This window comes from Brassica napus, chromosome C4, assembly GCF_020379485.1.
Source record: "Brassica napus cultivar Da-Ae chromosome C4, Da-Ae, whole genome shotgun sequence".
Classification (NCBI taxonomy): Eukaryota; Viridiplantae; Streptophyta; class Magnoliopsida; order Brassicales; family Brassicaceae; genus Brassica; species Brassica napus.
Genome location: NC_063447.1, coordinates 27,196,335 through 27,211,847, shown reverse-complemented (window position 1 = coordinate 27,211,847; position 15,513 = coordinate 27,196,335). Strand labels below are relative to the sequence as shown.

General features: G+C 28.8%; 2 protein-coding genes across 2 annotated transcripts; one reads left to right on the top strand and one right to left on the bottom strand.

Annotated features, from left to right (window-relative positions):
• The first annotated feature begins 2,763 nt into the window (after positions 1 to 2,763).
• Positions 2,764 to 4,896, top strand: LOC125585188. Its single transcript, XM_048753786.1, has 2 exons — positions 2,764 to 3,790; positions 3,873 to 4,896. Exons 1-2 carry the CDS (start codon positions 3,655 to 3,657, stop codon positions 4,316 to 4,318), a joined length of 582 nt encoding a protein of 193 aa, XP_048609743.1. The 5' UTR covers positions 2,764 to 3,654; the 3' UTR covers positions 4,319 to 4,896.
• LOC125585949 (cytochrome c1-like) lies at positions 4,320 to 14,144 on the bottom strand. The gene is made up of 3 exons (XM_048755687.1): positions 14,098 to 14,144; positions 4,562 to 4,649; positions 4,320 to 4,499 (listed from the first exon to the last, which is right to left on the bottom strand). Exons 1-3 carry the CDS (start codon positions 14,142 to 14,144, stop codon positions 4,320 to 4,322), a joined length of 315 nt encoding a protein of 104 aa, XP_048611644.1.
• Positions 14,145 to 15,513: the final 1,369 nt, after the last annotated feature.

Below are 15,513 nucleotides of genomic sequence, written 5' to 3'. Positions count from 1 at the left end.
ATGAAAAGGTGCAGTAACCTTTCGTAGATGGATTTTTTAAGAATCTTTCCCGTTTAATACTATAGATGAGACAGAAACTTCCACTCATCCACAATCCACTCCTTACTGTACATTGCATTCAGTTTCAGACTTTAGAAAGAAAAAAACAGAATACCATAAGTGTTCAAAACTTCAAGGATCAAGATCATATTTTAAAGAGTTCAAAGTGGTAAATCATACCTCTCATAAGATCTTCTTGTAACTCCACATCCGAAAGTAGTAGTTATATTGTATGACTGGCTTTCTCATTCATATAAATATAAGATTTCAACCATTGTTCTGAGCAGACCAACACTTCAACCATAAACTGTGTCAATCAGTTCCTATATGGGTCTAAGACTCTCCCACTAGTGCTAATTGCACTTTTCGATGCTACAGATGATACTTGAACCGCAAGAATACCAACAACATTAGAGACATGATTGGGAACTTCACATTGTTTCTTCTCCACCATGATAAAACATCAAAGTGGGTTCGAAGTCCAGGAACACCTTTTGTAATCTCTACTTTCTCTTTCAGATACAATTCTAACTCATTACTAGAATCTTGTGTACATGTTTCTTGTACAAGCTCCTCGTGGAGAATATCCATTCTTTCATAGCCGATACCATTACCAAGAACTCTTCTCTCAAAAACTGCACCACAATCTTGATCTTGGGTTTGAGAAAATTGATCGTCCTTGCGACTGTGAACACAATTTTCCTCCACCACTTGTGCTAGCAACAAGACAGTACTCATCATATAAACACTTCATGACATCCAAAGTGATTCAGAAAGCGGAGTATACTCTAAGCTTTCTTTTCCATAAAGCTTCTCAAAGCAGAGGTTAGCAAAGTTCATCTTCTTTCTTGAGTCAAAAACACTAGAAACTGTCATAAGATTATTCATTTGACAGCTCCTAGACTTACTATTCTCAGTTTCAGCTCCTTTCCAAAATGAATTCTAATTCCTTAATTTCCCCATCATAGTCAAAGCTTTCAACCTCAATGTTTCATCAGGACCAGGACTTAGTGCATAGCTTATCTTACTGAAATTCCTAGTGATGATGACAATCTCATTATTGTAGATTTTGTGCGAGGTAATGGATACGCCGATTTCCATCTGGTACTAACATCTAATGGAAGGCTTCCTTTGTTTGTCATCTTTCCCGTTTCAACCCGAAATTAAAAAATACTTGGTGATAGGCTGATTTCCAAGCTAAGCTTTTCAAAAACGCTAATAGTAACTCGCCTAATACTATTGACTCATTGGTAACATTTTTGAAAAATTTCTTAGACACCTTACTCAAACTCAAGTTACCTTCTTCAGCAGGAGTTAACACTGACCGGTCTTTGAAAGCATTTGCAGTCTTCCATGCCGTATATGCCTTACAACCAACTATATGCTTCTTTAGATTAGAGGTCCCAGATTTGGTTGGACAACTCATCTCTTTCCCACAATAGTGACATTTAAATATGTGGTAGTTGTCTTGCAGCCTGTTGAAATGATTCTAGACAAAAGACCTGGTCTTCTTCCTTGACCTGACACCAGAACCACCATCTTCATCTCTTTCGTTTCTTTTTCCTTTATTACCCGAACTCGTGTTAGTACATCTTCTTCTGAGCAAAAGTCTTCATCCATTGTTTGATGATTTACTTCGTCTAGTAGATGAGTTGCAGAAGAATCCATCTACGTAAGATATATTAAATAAGTAAATCAAAATCGATTATGCCATTAACATAAACACAAATAAGGAATCACAGTTATCAAACAATCGATATAAGTTAAGAACTATTACTCACCTCTGAATGAATTATCGAAGATGAAGATGGTGGAGAGAGAAAATAATCGACTAATGATTCCAATTTTAAGCTTTATGATAACATGGTTTGCTATATTTGAATAGAGATCTTCTTGAGTCTCGATTTCTATAATGGGCAAGACAAATTGAAAAGTTAGGGTTTGTACTTTGGGAAGTAAAATGAATTTTGGATTTGGGGTTTGTCAAAAATTCTATTAAGGCCATGTTCGTTTGTACATATAAAAGATGCATCCAGATACTCCATCTAGATGCTTTATCCAGATGTTGTTCGTTTCCGTATTTCGTCAATGCATCCAGATGGATCATATGAATGCAACTATGTTCGTTTGCTTTTTATTTTTTAACTTCCATCTGTATTCAGGTGGACTTTTAATAAAATGACTAAAATAGACTTGTTTTTACATTTTTTTGGCGGGAAAATAGCGTTTTTACCGTTATGGCGGAAAATTGTAATTTATGGTTTTGATGAGAAATAACGTTTGAGTTTTTTACGATTTTGGCAGAAAAAATGTGTTTTACGGTTTTTGCGGAAAAATGCATTTTTGAGGTTATTGACGGAAAACTGCGTTTTTACGATTTTGGCGAGATAGTGGGTTTTTGCAGATTTTACGGAAAAAAGTGTCTTTAAAGTTTTGACGGAAAATACGTTTTTACAGGTTTAGCCCAAAAGTGCATTTGAGCGGTTTTGACGGAAAAGTGCATTTTGGTGGAAAAGTGCGTATTACGGGTTTGGTGGGAAAATCGGTTTTCCGGTTTTGGCAGGAAAAATTCGTTTTTGCAGTTTTGGCCAGAAAAAGTTTTTTCGCGGCTTTGGCAGGAAATGTGTTTTTGCGGTTTTAGCGGGAAATGTGTTTTTTCGGTTTTGGCGGAAAATGTGTTTTGACGAAAAAGTGCATATTCCGTTTCTGGGGGGGAAACAAATATTTCGCAGTTTTGGTGGAAATTTTTTTTCGCTGTTTTGGCGGGAAAATGCTTTTTGCGGTTTTGGCGGGAAATATATTTTTTGGTTTTAGTGGAAAATATGTTTTGACGAAAAATTGTGTTTTCCGTTTCTGGAAGGAAAATATTTTTCGCGGTTTTTTGGGAAAACTTTTTTACGGATTTTGGCGGGATATTATTTTTTGCAGTTGACGGAAAAATTTGTTTTGACGAAAAATTGTGGTTTTGCGGTTTTGTGGGAAAATGTTTTTTTCGCGGTTTTGGCGGGAAAATGCGCTTTTGGTTCAGTTCGTTTAACAATGTTAGGAACCGAATGACATCCATTAAAATTTTGGATCCAATTTGGTTCCGTTTTTTCGGTTCCATTTTTTTGGTTAATTTTGGATAATTCGTGTGAAAAAACAGTTTTTTTTTTTGTTTTTCAGCGTAAATATCAAGTAATTTTAAATTAAACATAATTAATATTTATGATATGTAAACTGTATTTTAGATATTCAGGTACATATACGGTTTGGTTCTAGTTCGGTTCTACAATATTAGAACCATTCAGTTATTTGTGAACTTTGGTTTGGATTTGGATTCAACTTTTTCGGTACACTTTCAGTTCGGTTTTCGGTTTTTATGCATTACATGCCTAGAAAATACCCTAAAACACACAAATCGAGTTTCGACCAGGAAAAAATGATATTCAAAATTTAAGCCCATTGGCCCAAATAGGGCCCAATATCGTGTTATTCATCAAGACTTAGATGAACATGAACGACGGGGGACTTCATGTGGCGTCTTCTCAAAGAGTTCTGTAAATCAAAGAGAGAATTATCCTCTAACCGAAACGGGAAACTAGGTATTTGCTGGTATGTATTCTCCGATCCTCCATGGAAGAAGGTCAGCCGAGTTGCAGAAATGTCGTAAATTTGAGATATTCAGTGAACCCTTTACCAAATGCATCTGCCTTATTCAGTCTCTTCTCCTCTGCTGCTGCATTTGCTACTGACGTGAGGTCTCGAAAAGGTCACAACTTTACTGTCTCTTACCTCGTTGATTCATTGGGTTTAACTTAAAAACTCGCTGACTCGATCTCAAGGAATGTCAGTTTCGAGGACAAGGGCAATCCTGATTCTGTTCAAGAGTCATGGGTTCACAGATTCTCAGATCTCCACCATCGTCACAGACTACCCACTGTTGCTTATAGCAGATGCTGACAAGTCTCTTGGTCCCAAGCTTCAGTTTCTTCAGTCTAGAGGAGCTTACTGTGCCTATTTCAAAAGTTCCAAGAATCTTAGGTACTCCAGGGGACAAAATCATAAGCAGCTACTACGATTTCGTTTAAGAGGTTATAGAAGCAGACAAGAAGAGTTCCAAGCCCGGAACTTTTATTTGCCACAGGGAAACAAACTGAGAAACGTTTCGCTTCTGAGAGACTTAGGCGTGCCTCAGAAGAGGTTGCTTGGGGCCAGCTACTCTTGTATTTTTTCCTCTTTCCATCCATACACAAAGCGCAGAGCGCCTAGACGTAGTGTACTTAAAAGTGGCAAATAGTTTACTCATCAGCCCTCTCCACTGGAACTTCCACCGGAGCTGCGGAGGTTTCCACGGCAGCTACTTCAGTTGGTTTCTCCTCCTCTGCTTCTGGCTTCTTCTCTTCCTCCACAACCGCTTCTTCTTCTTTCTTGATCTCCTCAGTCTCCATTTTTGTTTCCTCTGCTTCTTCAGTTGGTTTCTCTGTTTCTTCAGCAACCACGTCTTTATTCGTTACTTTTACTGGAGTTCGTTTTCTGTTACGGGAGCCTCGGTGGTTTCCTCCGGCTCCGCTGTCTTTGGTGGTGGCACCTCGACGTTCTCAGCTGCAGCTGGAGCCACTTGTTCAACCCTGTCAAACTCTTTCGTCACATAGATATTAAAAATAAAAACTGCGTGACGTTTTTCGTTTGGAAAAAAACAGCAAGTAAGTTGTTCTTTTGCTACCAATTATCCCCTAATTTTAAGCTATTAATTTTGCTTACGTATCAGGCTCAGCCTAGAAATCCATTGGAAAATATGTTTGTCCAAATCTAATTGCCAGGGAATGTATGTATACGAAATATGAAATATGATATAATTTTGGATTATTTAACCTATGGTCATTTATTTCCGGTATACACAATTACAATTATTTACCAGTTACCATATAGACTAATTGCGGAGGTAATAATAACTAAGACATTTAATATTATTTATGTAATATATTATACATATTGCATCTCATATATTTTGTTTCCAGTAATAAATCTAATATTACTCCATATTAATTTCCACAGACTTCTTTCCCAAGAAATATATGTGATTATAGATTCAACGCACAAATTTAAGAAAGTTCTTCAATGTTATTGTAGAGGTAAATGTAATGTAATCACATTTAGAAAGTTCCCTTTACGAAGGTATAATAATTAAATTAAAAATATGATATAGTAACAATAACATAACTGTCAAACAATATCTACTGTCAAAATATATTTAGTTTGGCATTTGTGTTCTTTATCAAAAAAAAATATTTAGTTCGGTGATTTCCAGGTATAGGGAGCAATATAGGTACTACTCTGACCATCGATTTTCTCAACCACTGTTAGAAAATTACCTTCCCACGAAAGTCGTGTTGACAGCGTTGTGTTGACAGAGCCGCTTATGTTTAATTACAACAATTGGCAGGATCGTGTCTTACGTATGGAAGATAGAAATCAAAACTTATCAAAGATGTGATTATATTCTTCCGAGTAACCACAAATAGCAAGGCATAACATAATTATATACATGTAGCTTATTTTATTTATATGATCTTGATATTTAAGACATTAATTTGAATAATCGACATATGTTTGTCTTAAATTTAGTATATTATTAATCATTTTTCTTTTCTTTTTATGAATCTATAATAATTATAATTTATTTAACAATTTTTTTAATAGTTAAATATAATATAAAACATTCTATTTAAAAATTAGAGTAATATTTAATAAATTTTATTTTAATCATACAAAATTAAATTGACAAAATGTAATAAAAGATAATATAGTTTAAGTTTTTTGGTATAAAACTGAATAACCCAAAAACCGACAGTATATAAACCGAACCAAACCAAAATAAATATGATTTTAATATGGTATCTAGTTTTTATAAATCAAAATATCGAAAAACTCAACTGAGACTAGACAAAAATTGAATAAACCAAAAATCGACAGTATATAAAGTGAACCAAACCAAAACATATATGATTTTAATATAGAATCTAATTTTTATAAACCAAAATATTGAACGAGACCAAACCAAAATCTAGATTGAACAATGCTACTTTGAATATATGATTTTTATGCATGTCTCACGGTCTCATCCTAGTAGATTAATATTATATACGTCTGTAAACATACAATCGGATGTCTAATCGGTTTTAAACTTTAGATATAACAAGAAAAAGGTAGTATATATTTTGAAAAATGTATACCTTGACCGGTGGCCATTTGAATCTATCTATACTAATAAAAAGGATATTTTGAGACTCCATAGAATATCCACATCAGTTAAAATAATTGGGTTTTTTGCAAGATTGACTCAAAACTCAAAGTCAAACTTAAAACTAACCCATGCTTTTCTTGGTTTTTTCTTTTGTCCTATTCACCCCACAAGTTCATATAATTCACGAAAATACCATCAAATTTTTTTTCCTTTCCGAAAATGACATTTTTACTCTCTCACCCTCATCATCTTCAAGTAATTACAAGATTGTCATTGTCATCAATACCCCAACCACCATGAACAACCAATTTGAAGCTCTTAATGCACCTAAAATCGATTTACACTCTCTCTTTCTCACTTGTTATGAACTAAAAACAACATCTCTTTCACTTTGCCTCCATATTCATCCAAAAAACTCAAGCTTTTGATTCAAAATGTTTTTATGGTTGATAGAGCCATTCAAGCATACTATTCTTGATGGGTTACTTTCGTTTGAGATTCTGGGTGGTTGGAGAAGACTCTGTGTGCTAAGGAAGTCATCTCACTAGTTTAAGGTATGAAATTGAAATTTTTTCCAGATCTATTCGTGTAGAAGACTTACCCGAAAGTAGTCTGGCTGTAGAAGACTTACGGATAAGTCTTCTGGTCAAACGGACGACTTACTTGTTTGTTAAAACAAAATCTAGAGAATACCCTAGACGACTTACTCATAAGTCGTCTAGGATAAACGGGTTAGTTTTGCATTTGACCGAATTGTGTCAGATATTTGATTTTTTCTGGATGACTTACCAGTAAGTCGTCTCCGGGAAAACAAAAATTTCAATATTTTATTAAAGCTGGACGACTTATATGTAAGTCGTCTCAGGTTACTTTTGCAATTGGAAAATAAAACTTAAATATTTAATTTTTCCCAGACGACTTACGCGGAAGTCGTCAAGTAAGACGACTTACTTGAAAGTCGTCCAGGATAAGAAAAGTCGTCCAGATTTATTTCCTAGATTCTGGTCAAACCTTGCTTATCTCGGACGACTTTCTCGTACGTCGTCTACCTGGACGACTTTCAAGTAAGGCGTCTGGGTAAAGTTAAATATTTAAGTTTCTTTTTCGAATTGCAAACTAACCTGAGAAGACTTACAAATAAGTCGTCTAGCTTTAATAAAATATTGAAATTTTTGTTTTCCCGGAGACGACTTACTGGTAAGTCGTCCATGAAAAGTAAAATATCTGACACAATTCGGTCAAATACAAAACTAACCCGTTTATCCTAGACGCTAGTCGACTTTCTAGGTTTTTTTTTTTAACAAACAAAGCTGGACGACTTACTTGGAAGTCGTCCTATTTAAAATTCAATTGGAAAAATGACATGTTTGGACGACTTACTGGTAAGTCTTCCAGACGACTTACTGGTATGTCTTCCAGACGACTTACTGGTATGTCGTCTGCGTCAATGTTTAGTAAACTTTCATTTTCTCTATGTTTACTAATGTGTTTTATTTTGAATTTTCGTAGATGATGCGTCGGTTACATGCAGTGTATGGAGAATAGTTATTGAAAGATTGCCGTTGGGATTTTGTGGTTGATAATGTCAAAGGAGTGAGAATCATTTTTTGGGGGAAGGTTCGACACACGTTGAACTTCTTGCAAAGGCTCAAGAAGATTATAACCTGTACATGAGCACAAAATCTGTGGAGATAACCTACTCATTACCAGCAGAAATGATGCAGGCTCCAGATACCCCTCCTATTCATGTTACAAGTGATAGACAAGTTCAAAACTTGCTCGAGATAACTGAAACGCATGGAGTACAGCTTTGTCTCCCGAAAGATGACACGTGGCATTATTACTTTAAAATTAGAAAATAAATAAAAAGTAATTTTGCAATATAAGAAAAAATAAATAATAAGTAAATATACAATATGAGAAATATAAACATTACATTAAAATTAATAAGTAAATACACAATATAAGAAAAAAAATAAATAATAAGTTAATATATAATATAAGAAATATAAATATTACATTAAACATCTATCATAATATTATCATTTGATATAAAAGCAAGAAACATATAATAAGTAAATATACAATTACAAAATAAAAAAACTAATTAAACATCTATCTGAAAAATGTATAGTAAAATAAATAATAATTAAATGCACAATATAAGAAATATGAATATTATATGAAACATTTATCGTAAATAAGTATATATAAAATATAAGAAAAAATAAATAATAAGTAAATATAGTATACAAGAAATAAAAATATTACATTAATATTTATATCGTAATATTATCATTGATATAAAAGCAAAAAAGTTTAGGCTCTATAGAGTGTCCACATCACCGAAAAAAATTTATCCCGAAAGATGACACGTGGTATTATTATTTAAAAAATGAAAAATAAAAAATAAGTAAATTTGCAATATAAAAAAAATAATAAGTAAATATACAATATAAGAAATATAAACATTACATTATAAATTAATAAGTAAATATATAATATAAAGAAAAATAAATAATAAGTTAATATACGATATAAGAAATATAAATATTACATTAAACATTTATCATAATCTTATCATTTTATAGAAAAGCAGGAAAAATATAATAAGTAAATATACAATTACAAAATAAAAATAATAATTAAACATCTATCTGAAAAATATATAGTAAAATAAATAATAACTAAATAAACAATATAAGGAATTTAAATATTATATTAAAAATTTATCGTAAGATCAGAATAAGTAAATATAAAATATAAGAAAAAATAAATAATAAGTAAATATAGTATATAAGAAATAAAAGTATTACATTAATATATATTATAATATAATCATTGATATAAAAGGAAGAAATTTAGAATAAATAAATATACAAAAAAAAAAGATAAGCAGTAACTAAATATACAGTATAAAAATAGAAAAACTAAATTAAACATATATCTGAAAAATCTATAGTTAAATATATAATAAGTACATATACAATATTACATTAAACATCTATTATAATATTAGAATAAGTAAATATAAAATATAAGAAAAATAAATAATATGTAAATATACAATATAAGAAATACAAAAAATACTTTTAACATCTATCTGAAAAATATATAATAAAATAAATAATAAATATATATATATAATATAAGATATAGAAATATTACATTAAAAATCTATCGTAATATTACAATTTGATATAAAAGCAAAACAATTAGATAAGTAAATATACAATAAAAAGAAAATATACAATATAAGAAATAGAAAAACTATATTAAACATATATCTGAAAAATGTATAGTTTCACATTTTTATTATTTCCAAATATTTTTATAAGTAAATATACAATATAAGAAAAAAGAGCATACAATATAAGAAACAAAAATATTACATTAAACATCTATCATAATATTATCATTTGATATAAAAATAAAAAAAATTAGAATAAGTAAATATACAATATAAGAACAAATAAAAAATAGGTAAAATACAATTAAGAAATGAAAAAAATAAATTAAATATCTCTATGAAAAAATATACACTAAGTAAATATACATTATAAAAAAATGTTATATTAAAAATCTATCCTAATATTAGAATAACTAAATATACAATATAAAGAAAAATACACAATAAGTAAATATACAATATGAGAACTGAAAAAACTAAATTAGACATCTATCTGAAAAATGTATAGAAAATAAATAGTATTTAAATATAGAGTATTAGAAAAAAATATTATATTAAACATCTATCATAATATTAGAAAAATAATAATAATAATTAAATGTACAATATAAGAAATATAAAAAGTACACTAAACATGTGAAAACGTAAAGTAAAATAAAAAATAAGTAAATATACAATACAAAAATATAAAATAAAAAAATATAAATATTATATTAAACATCTATAAATAATATTACCATTTGATAGAAAAGCAAAAAAAAAATAGAATAAGTAAATAAAAATATAAGAAAAAATAAATAATAAATAAATATACAATATAAGAAATGGAAAAATTACATAAAAACCTCTATCTAAAAAATTTCTTGTTTTACATTTTTCATATTTACAAATATTTTTATAATTCAATAAATATACAATATAGGAAGAAATAAATAATAGAGAAAAAGACAAAAATAGCACTAAATCAAATTTTTGTTCCCAAACTAGCACTCAAGGTCAAAAGTCACAAAAATAGCACTTAATGTTTTATCAAAAGTCACAAACTTAGGGTTTAGAGTTAAAGGGTGGGGTTTAGAATTTAGGGTTTAGGGTTTAGAGTTTAGGGTTTAGGGTTTAGAGTTTAGGGTTTAGGGTTTAGGGTTTAGGGTTTAGGGTTTAGAGTTTAGGGTTTAGAGTTTAAGGTTTAGGGTTTAGGGTTTAGGGTTTAGAGTTTAGGGTTTAGGGTTTAGAGTTTAGGGTTTAGGGTTTAGAGTTGAGAAATGAGGTTTTGGGGATAAGATTTCAAATTTTGAAAAAAAAAAATTAAAATTTTCAAAGGATAAACTTAGAATGGTGCTATTTTGGTCATTTTAGTTTTTGAGTGCTATTTTTGTGATATAAACTTAGAAATGTGCTATTTTGGAGATTTGCCCAAAATAATAAGTAAATATACAATATAGGAAATAGAAATATTACATATTATAATAAGTTAAAATAAAATATAAGAAAAAGTAAATAATAAGTAAATATAATATATAAGAAAAAAATATTAAATTAAATATATATAGTAATATTATAACTAATATAGCAAGAAATTTAGAATAAGTAAATATACAAATTAAGAAAAGATAAAGAGTAAGTAAATATACAATATTAAAAATAGGAAAACTAAATTAAACATATATTTGAAAAATGTATAGTTAAATGCAAAAATGTATAGTTAAATAAATAATAACCAAATATACAATATAAAAATTGAAATATTACACTAAACATCTATCGTAATATTACAATTTGATATAAAAGCACGAAAATTAGAATAAATAAATATACAATATAGAGAAATTTCATAGGATAGTTATTTTTAAGTTTTTGTCAGAAAATAGCTCTCAATGAGAAAAATGACCAAAAGAAGTTTTATTAAACAGTAAAAATACATGTATACCCTAGTGTTAACTAATCTAGACTTAGGGTTTCAAGTTAAGGGGTGGGGGTTTTGAGGATAGAGTTTCAAATTTTAAAAAATAAAAAATTAAAATTAAAATTTTCAAAATTAAAAGGGACTATTTTGGTTATTATCCTTATTGCAAGCTATTTTTGTGAAAAACCCTTAAAAAAACTATTTGAGAGAATTACCTTGCAATATAAGAAAATTTAAATGATAAGTAAATATACAATATAAGAAATGAAAAACTATATCAAACATTCATTTGAAAATGTATAATTTTTGGGTTTTTTTAAGGAAATATGTATTCACACAAACATACAATTTAGAATTTTGTTTTTGTTCAGAATACAATGACCAAAAGAATACCTATATAGTTAAAATTTGAAAATCAAAATAGCCCTGCGCGTAGCGCGGATTAACTCCTAGTGTATAGAAAAGTGAAAAAGATTAGAAAAGAAAGAGCAGAGAAAGAAAGAATGTATGTGTTTTGTGAAAGTGGTGGATGCGTTGATTAGTCTTATTTATAGGAGAAACAAATAGCCTTTTATCAAAAACGAAAATAAAAATTATAAAATATCTGGGAAAAAAATTCTAATACAAAATCAGTACTAATAAATATATATTCCATGTCAATCATATTTTTTTAGTTGAAAAGAAGCTTTTGTTGTATTTTATTTGTTGAACAAGAAACATAGTATACAGTTTATCATATACAGATGATATCCACCACTTGTAATAAACATCTAGTTGTAAATGCTTAAAATTAATAGATGCATACAGAATACTGTAAATACCCTGTATATTAATTGAGTATTTTTTAAAAAGTTATAAACTAAATTTTGTAAAAATTAAAAAAGAACTTCATCCTATGTGGAACTTGGGTATGCCTTCTAAATCCTATTTCAGAGAATTCTAGAGCATCTTATATACGAATTCTAGAGCATCTTATATAAACTATAGTCTAAAATTTATACTCTCTAGCAAAATAATATTTCGCAGGCTATAGTTGAACGCATATATCAAATCTTTATTGTTTCGCAGGCTTTCCTTAAATAAAACCTACGGAATTACCTAATGTGATTAAAATATATATATAGCAATTAATGATTTTAAACAATAAATATTTAATAACATTTTTTATACTTTTTATCATTTTTGTTTATTTCTTTATTATTGAAATAAATTACATAATTACGTTAATCATATAAAAAAATCTAGATTGTTTTGTATATGTTGTATTTTGAATTTTTCAAAACAAGTATAAATTACTAAAACTGTTAAAAGTCTCACATAAACTTTTATGATCAAGGTTTAATTTTTTTTATATTAAGATACAATGATTATAAGACCATATGTAGAAATAATTTTATTTTAAGAGGCTTTTATGTTAAATATATATATATATATATATATATATATATATTTCATATCGTTTAAGTTAAATTATACATCGTATGAAAATGTATACTTATATTTTGATATTTGCATTGAACATATATTGAAAAGTTAATATTTTAATTTTGAAATCTTCAGTGGTTTTTAAACGATTATAAGTTATTGAAATTATCCCACATTAAAAAAATTTGTTGGTGTAAACTTTTGTTACACAAATATCCAAATAATCATAAAATCCTATGAATATAAACTTCATTTAATAAATATCCATATTAAAAGGGTACTATATATATGTTAATATCATTTAAATTTAATTATATATCATATACAGTAGATAAGATTGATTGTTTTGATTTATTTACCCTAAAAGATTGCGAATAAACAAGAGTGATAGTTTGATTTATATGCACACACTAATTTATTACATAATAGTAACTGATTTCTTAGTTATTTAATATATATACTTATTATTTAATTATTTCATAATATGCTGAAAAACATAAAATAAATAATGAATATAAAATATTTATTCTGCAAAAGGTGCAGATCTTAACATAAGTATGTATCTCTTTAATTATTTTAAATCATATGAATTTTCTAAATCTCAGGTCAAAACAAACAAACGAAATGACAAATAAACTTCAAAATTAATATTTATATCGAACAATAACCAAAATGAAAAAGACAAAAATATTGAAGATAGATAGGATTGACATGTGAACGTAAACTTCTCATAACCATAATTAATTTTTAAATTACTAAATCATGATATAATACCGAGCTGACATAGTTTCATTGTAATCAAATAGACCCAAGATTTTTCGACCTAAAGGTTATGTTCTTATGCGGTAAGTGATTTTTTGACCTAAGTTTTTTTTTTTAAATGGGATCAGCTCATCAGTAAACAAATTATGTAATTAACAAAAAGTTAAAAAAAAATTGTTTAAAGACCAAAATATTAATTCAATCAAGAATAAAAAATTATTTTTCCGTATAATATTTTTTAAATAAATTTATTGCGCATGTCTTATGCTAGTATAATGTAAATGATATGGAAACATCAAGTACGTAATTAACAGAGTATACTAAACCTTTCATTCGAAGAGATGATTCAATATCCTACATGCCATCCAATTAACGGTTTGATGAACCTAAACCCCTCTTTCAAACAAGAAAATTTTGATTGAACCGTGCATTACATTTTTTTTTTTTTTTTTAACGCTGGATAATTATGCTATTACAAATATGAGAAATATTACAGACGATTCTACAGCCGACAATTCTACCTGCCGTATGATGATTCACGCCTGACTGTATCACCTGAGTCGCCCTATCGGATCCACGCTTGACGGTATTCCTTGCGCCATGTTGTAGATCTTTTGTAAGCCTTTTCTCCTTTAATTCGCATAATTACACCTTCTCCGGGAATTGAAACTCAGATCTCCTGGTGTAGAAGCATTAATGAACTCTTGGTCAAACCACTGGACCAAGAGGGCTTCCACCCGTGCATTACAATTTTCTATACCATAAAATATAAAAATATATAATTAAAAGGTATTTTAAATATAGAAATTGTATAGTCACTCAGCCTTTTTTTTATAATAATTACTAAGTTAGTTACTACCAGGCTGATGTAACTCTGTTGAACATAGTTAAGCTTCATTTTTTTTAACACTCAAGTTTCCTAAATATCTATTCTTTTAATATAGAGTTATCTACTGTTGACAAGTGGTACTAAGACCATTTAAATAACTAATTAATATGACATATTTGATTATTTACATTAATCATTCATATATATAACATTTCTATAACACCTTAATGAACAATAAATATATTAATTATATATCAATTTTAACTATAAATTTAAGATTTATTTTTTATTATAGAAAAATCTGTTGAAAAAAATCTAACAAAATTTACTAAATATTTTTATAATACAATGCTTATATTTCGTGCCATGTTATATTTCGAAATATAAAACATTCACTGTTAAAATATGTTAAAATTCGTACTATGTAATATTTTTATACAAAAATAAAATTATTAACATATATTAAACCTTTTGTATTTACAATTATATATTATATTTTGTTTATTTTGAAAATTCACAACAATATATATTTAAAATGATTATATACAAAATATAATAGTATATAGAAAATTGCTTGATTTTTTATATACCTTAATTTTCTTATTTCACAACGGATTTGAGTGATTTTCAGTTCTAACCTGCTTGGATTTTTTAGATCTTTCTATTTTAGCAGTTGTCTTCCATGATCTCGCAAGGTATTCGACCCAATCGCATATGCTCTCACATGTAGAATCGCGAATTGGTTTGACTGTTCATCTTCTTTTTGCGCTTGAATAGATCGATTCCATGTTGTTTAGACTAGAATTCGACCTCTCCTTTTGCTGTAAGGATTGAAAAGAAGTTGGATTATTAGAGAATTCAAATCGCTTGTATGACTTACTTAGGGTTTAACTTGTTCGATTAGGATAATAGCTGTAAGTTTTGGATTCGAAGTGTTTGCATGTTGATTAAGGTTGCTAGAAAATGAATGGACTTGATTTTAAATTAGAGAATGGTTAAAGCTTCCATTTTTTTTCGAGCAACCCACAAACGGACTAACTATGTGATTGTTCTATGTTTTGTAGATGCCTCCACGCACCAAGAAACACACCGTGAAATTTGCAGCTCGCACCACATGCACCACCTCCAAAACACCCACCATC

Bases quoted from the DNA above. Each gene is read 5' to 3' on its own strand.
- LOC125585188 (XM_048753786.1), top strand. From the start codon at position 3,655: ATGGAAGAAGGTCAGCCGAGTTGCAGAAATGTCGTAAATTTGAGATAT. The intron at 3,791-3,872 runs GTCACAACTTTA...AAGGAATGTCAG, and splicing joins TGACGTGAGGTCTCGAAAAG to TTTCGAGGACAAGGGCAATC.
- LOC125585949 (XM_048755687.1), bottom strand. From the start codon at position 14,144: ATGGCGCAAGGAATACCGTCAAGCGTGGATCCGATAGGGCGACTCAG. The intron at 4,650-14,097 runs GTGATACAGTCA...AGAGTTTGACAG, and splicing joins GATCCGATAGGGCGACTCAG to GGTTGAACAAGTGGCTCCAG. The intron at 4,500-4,561 runs GTAACAGAAAAC...GAAGAAACAGAG, and splicing joins AGGAAACCACCGAGGCTCCC to AAACCAACTGAAGAAGCAGA.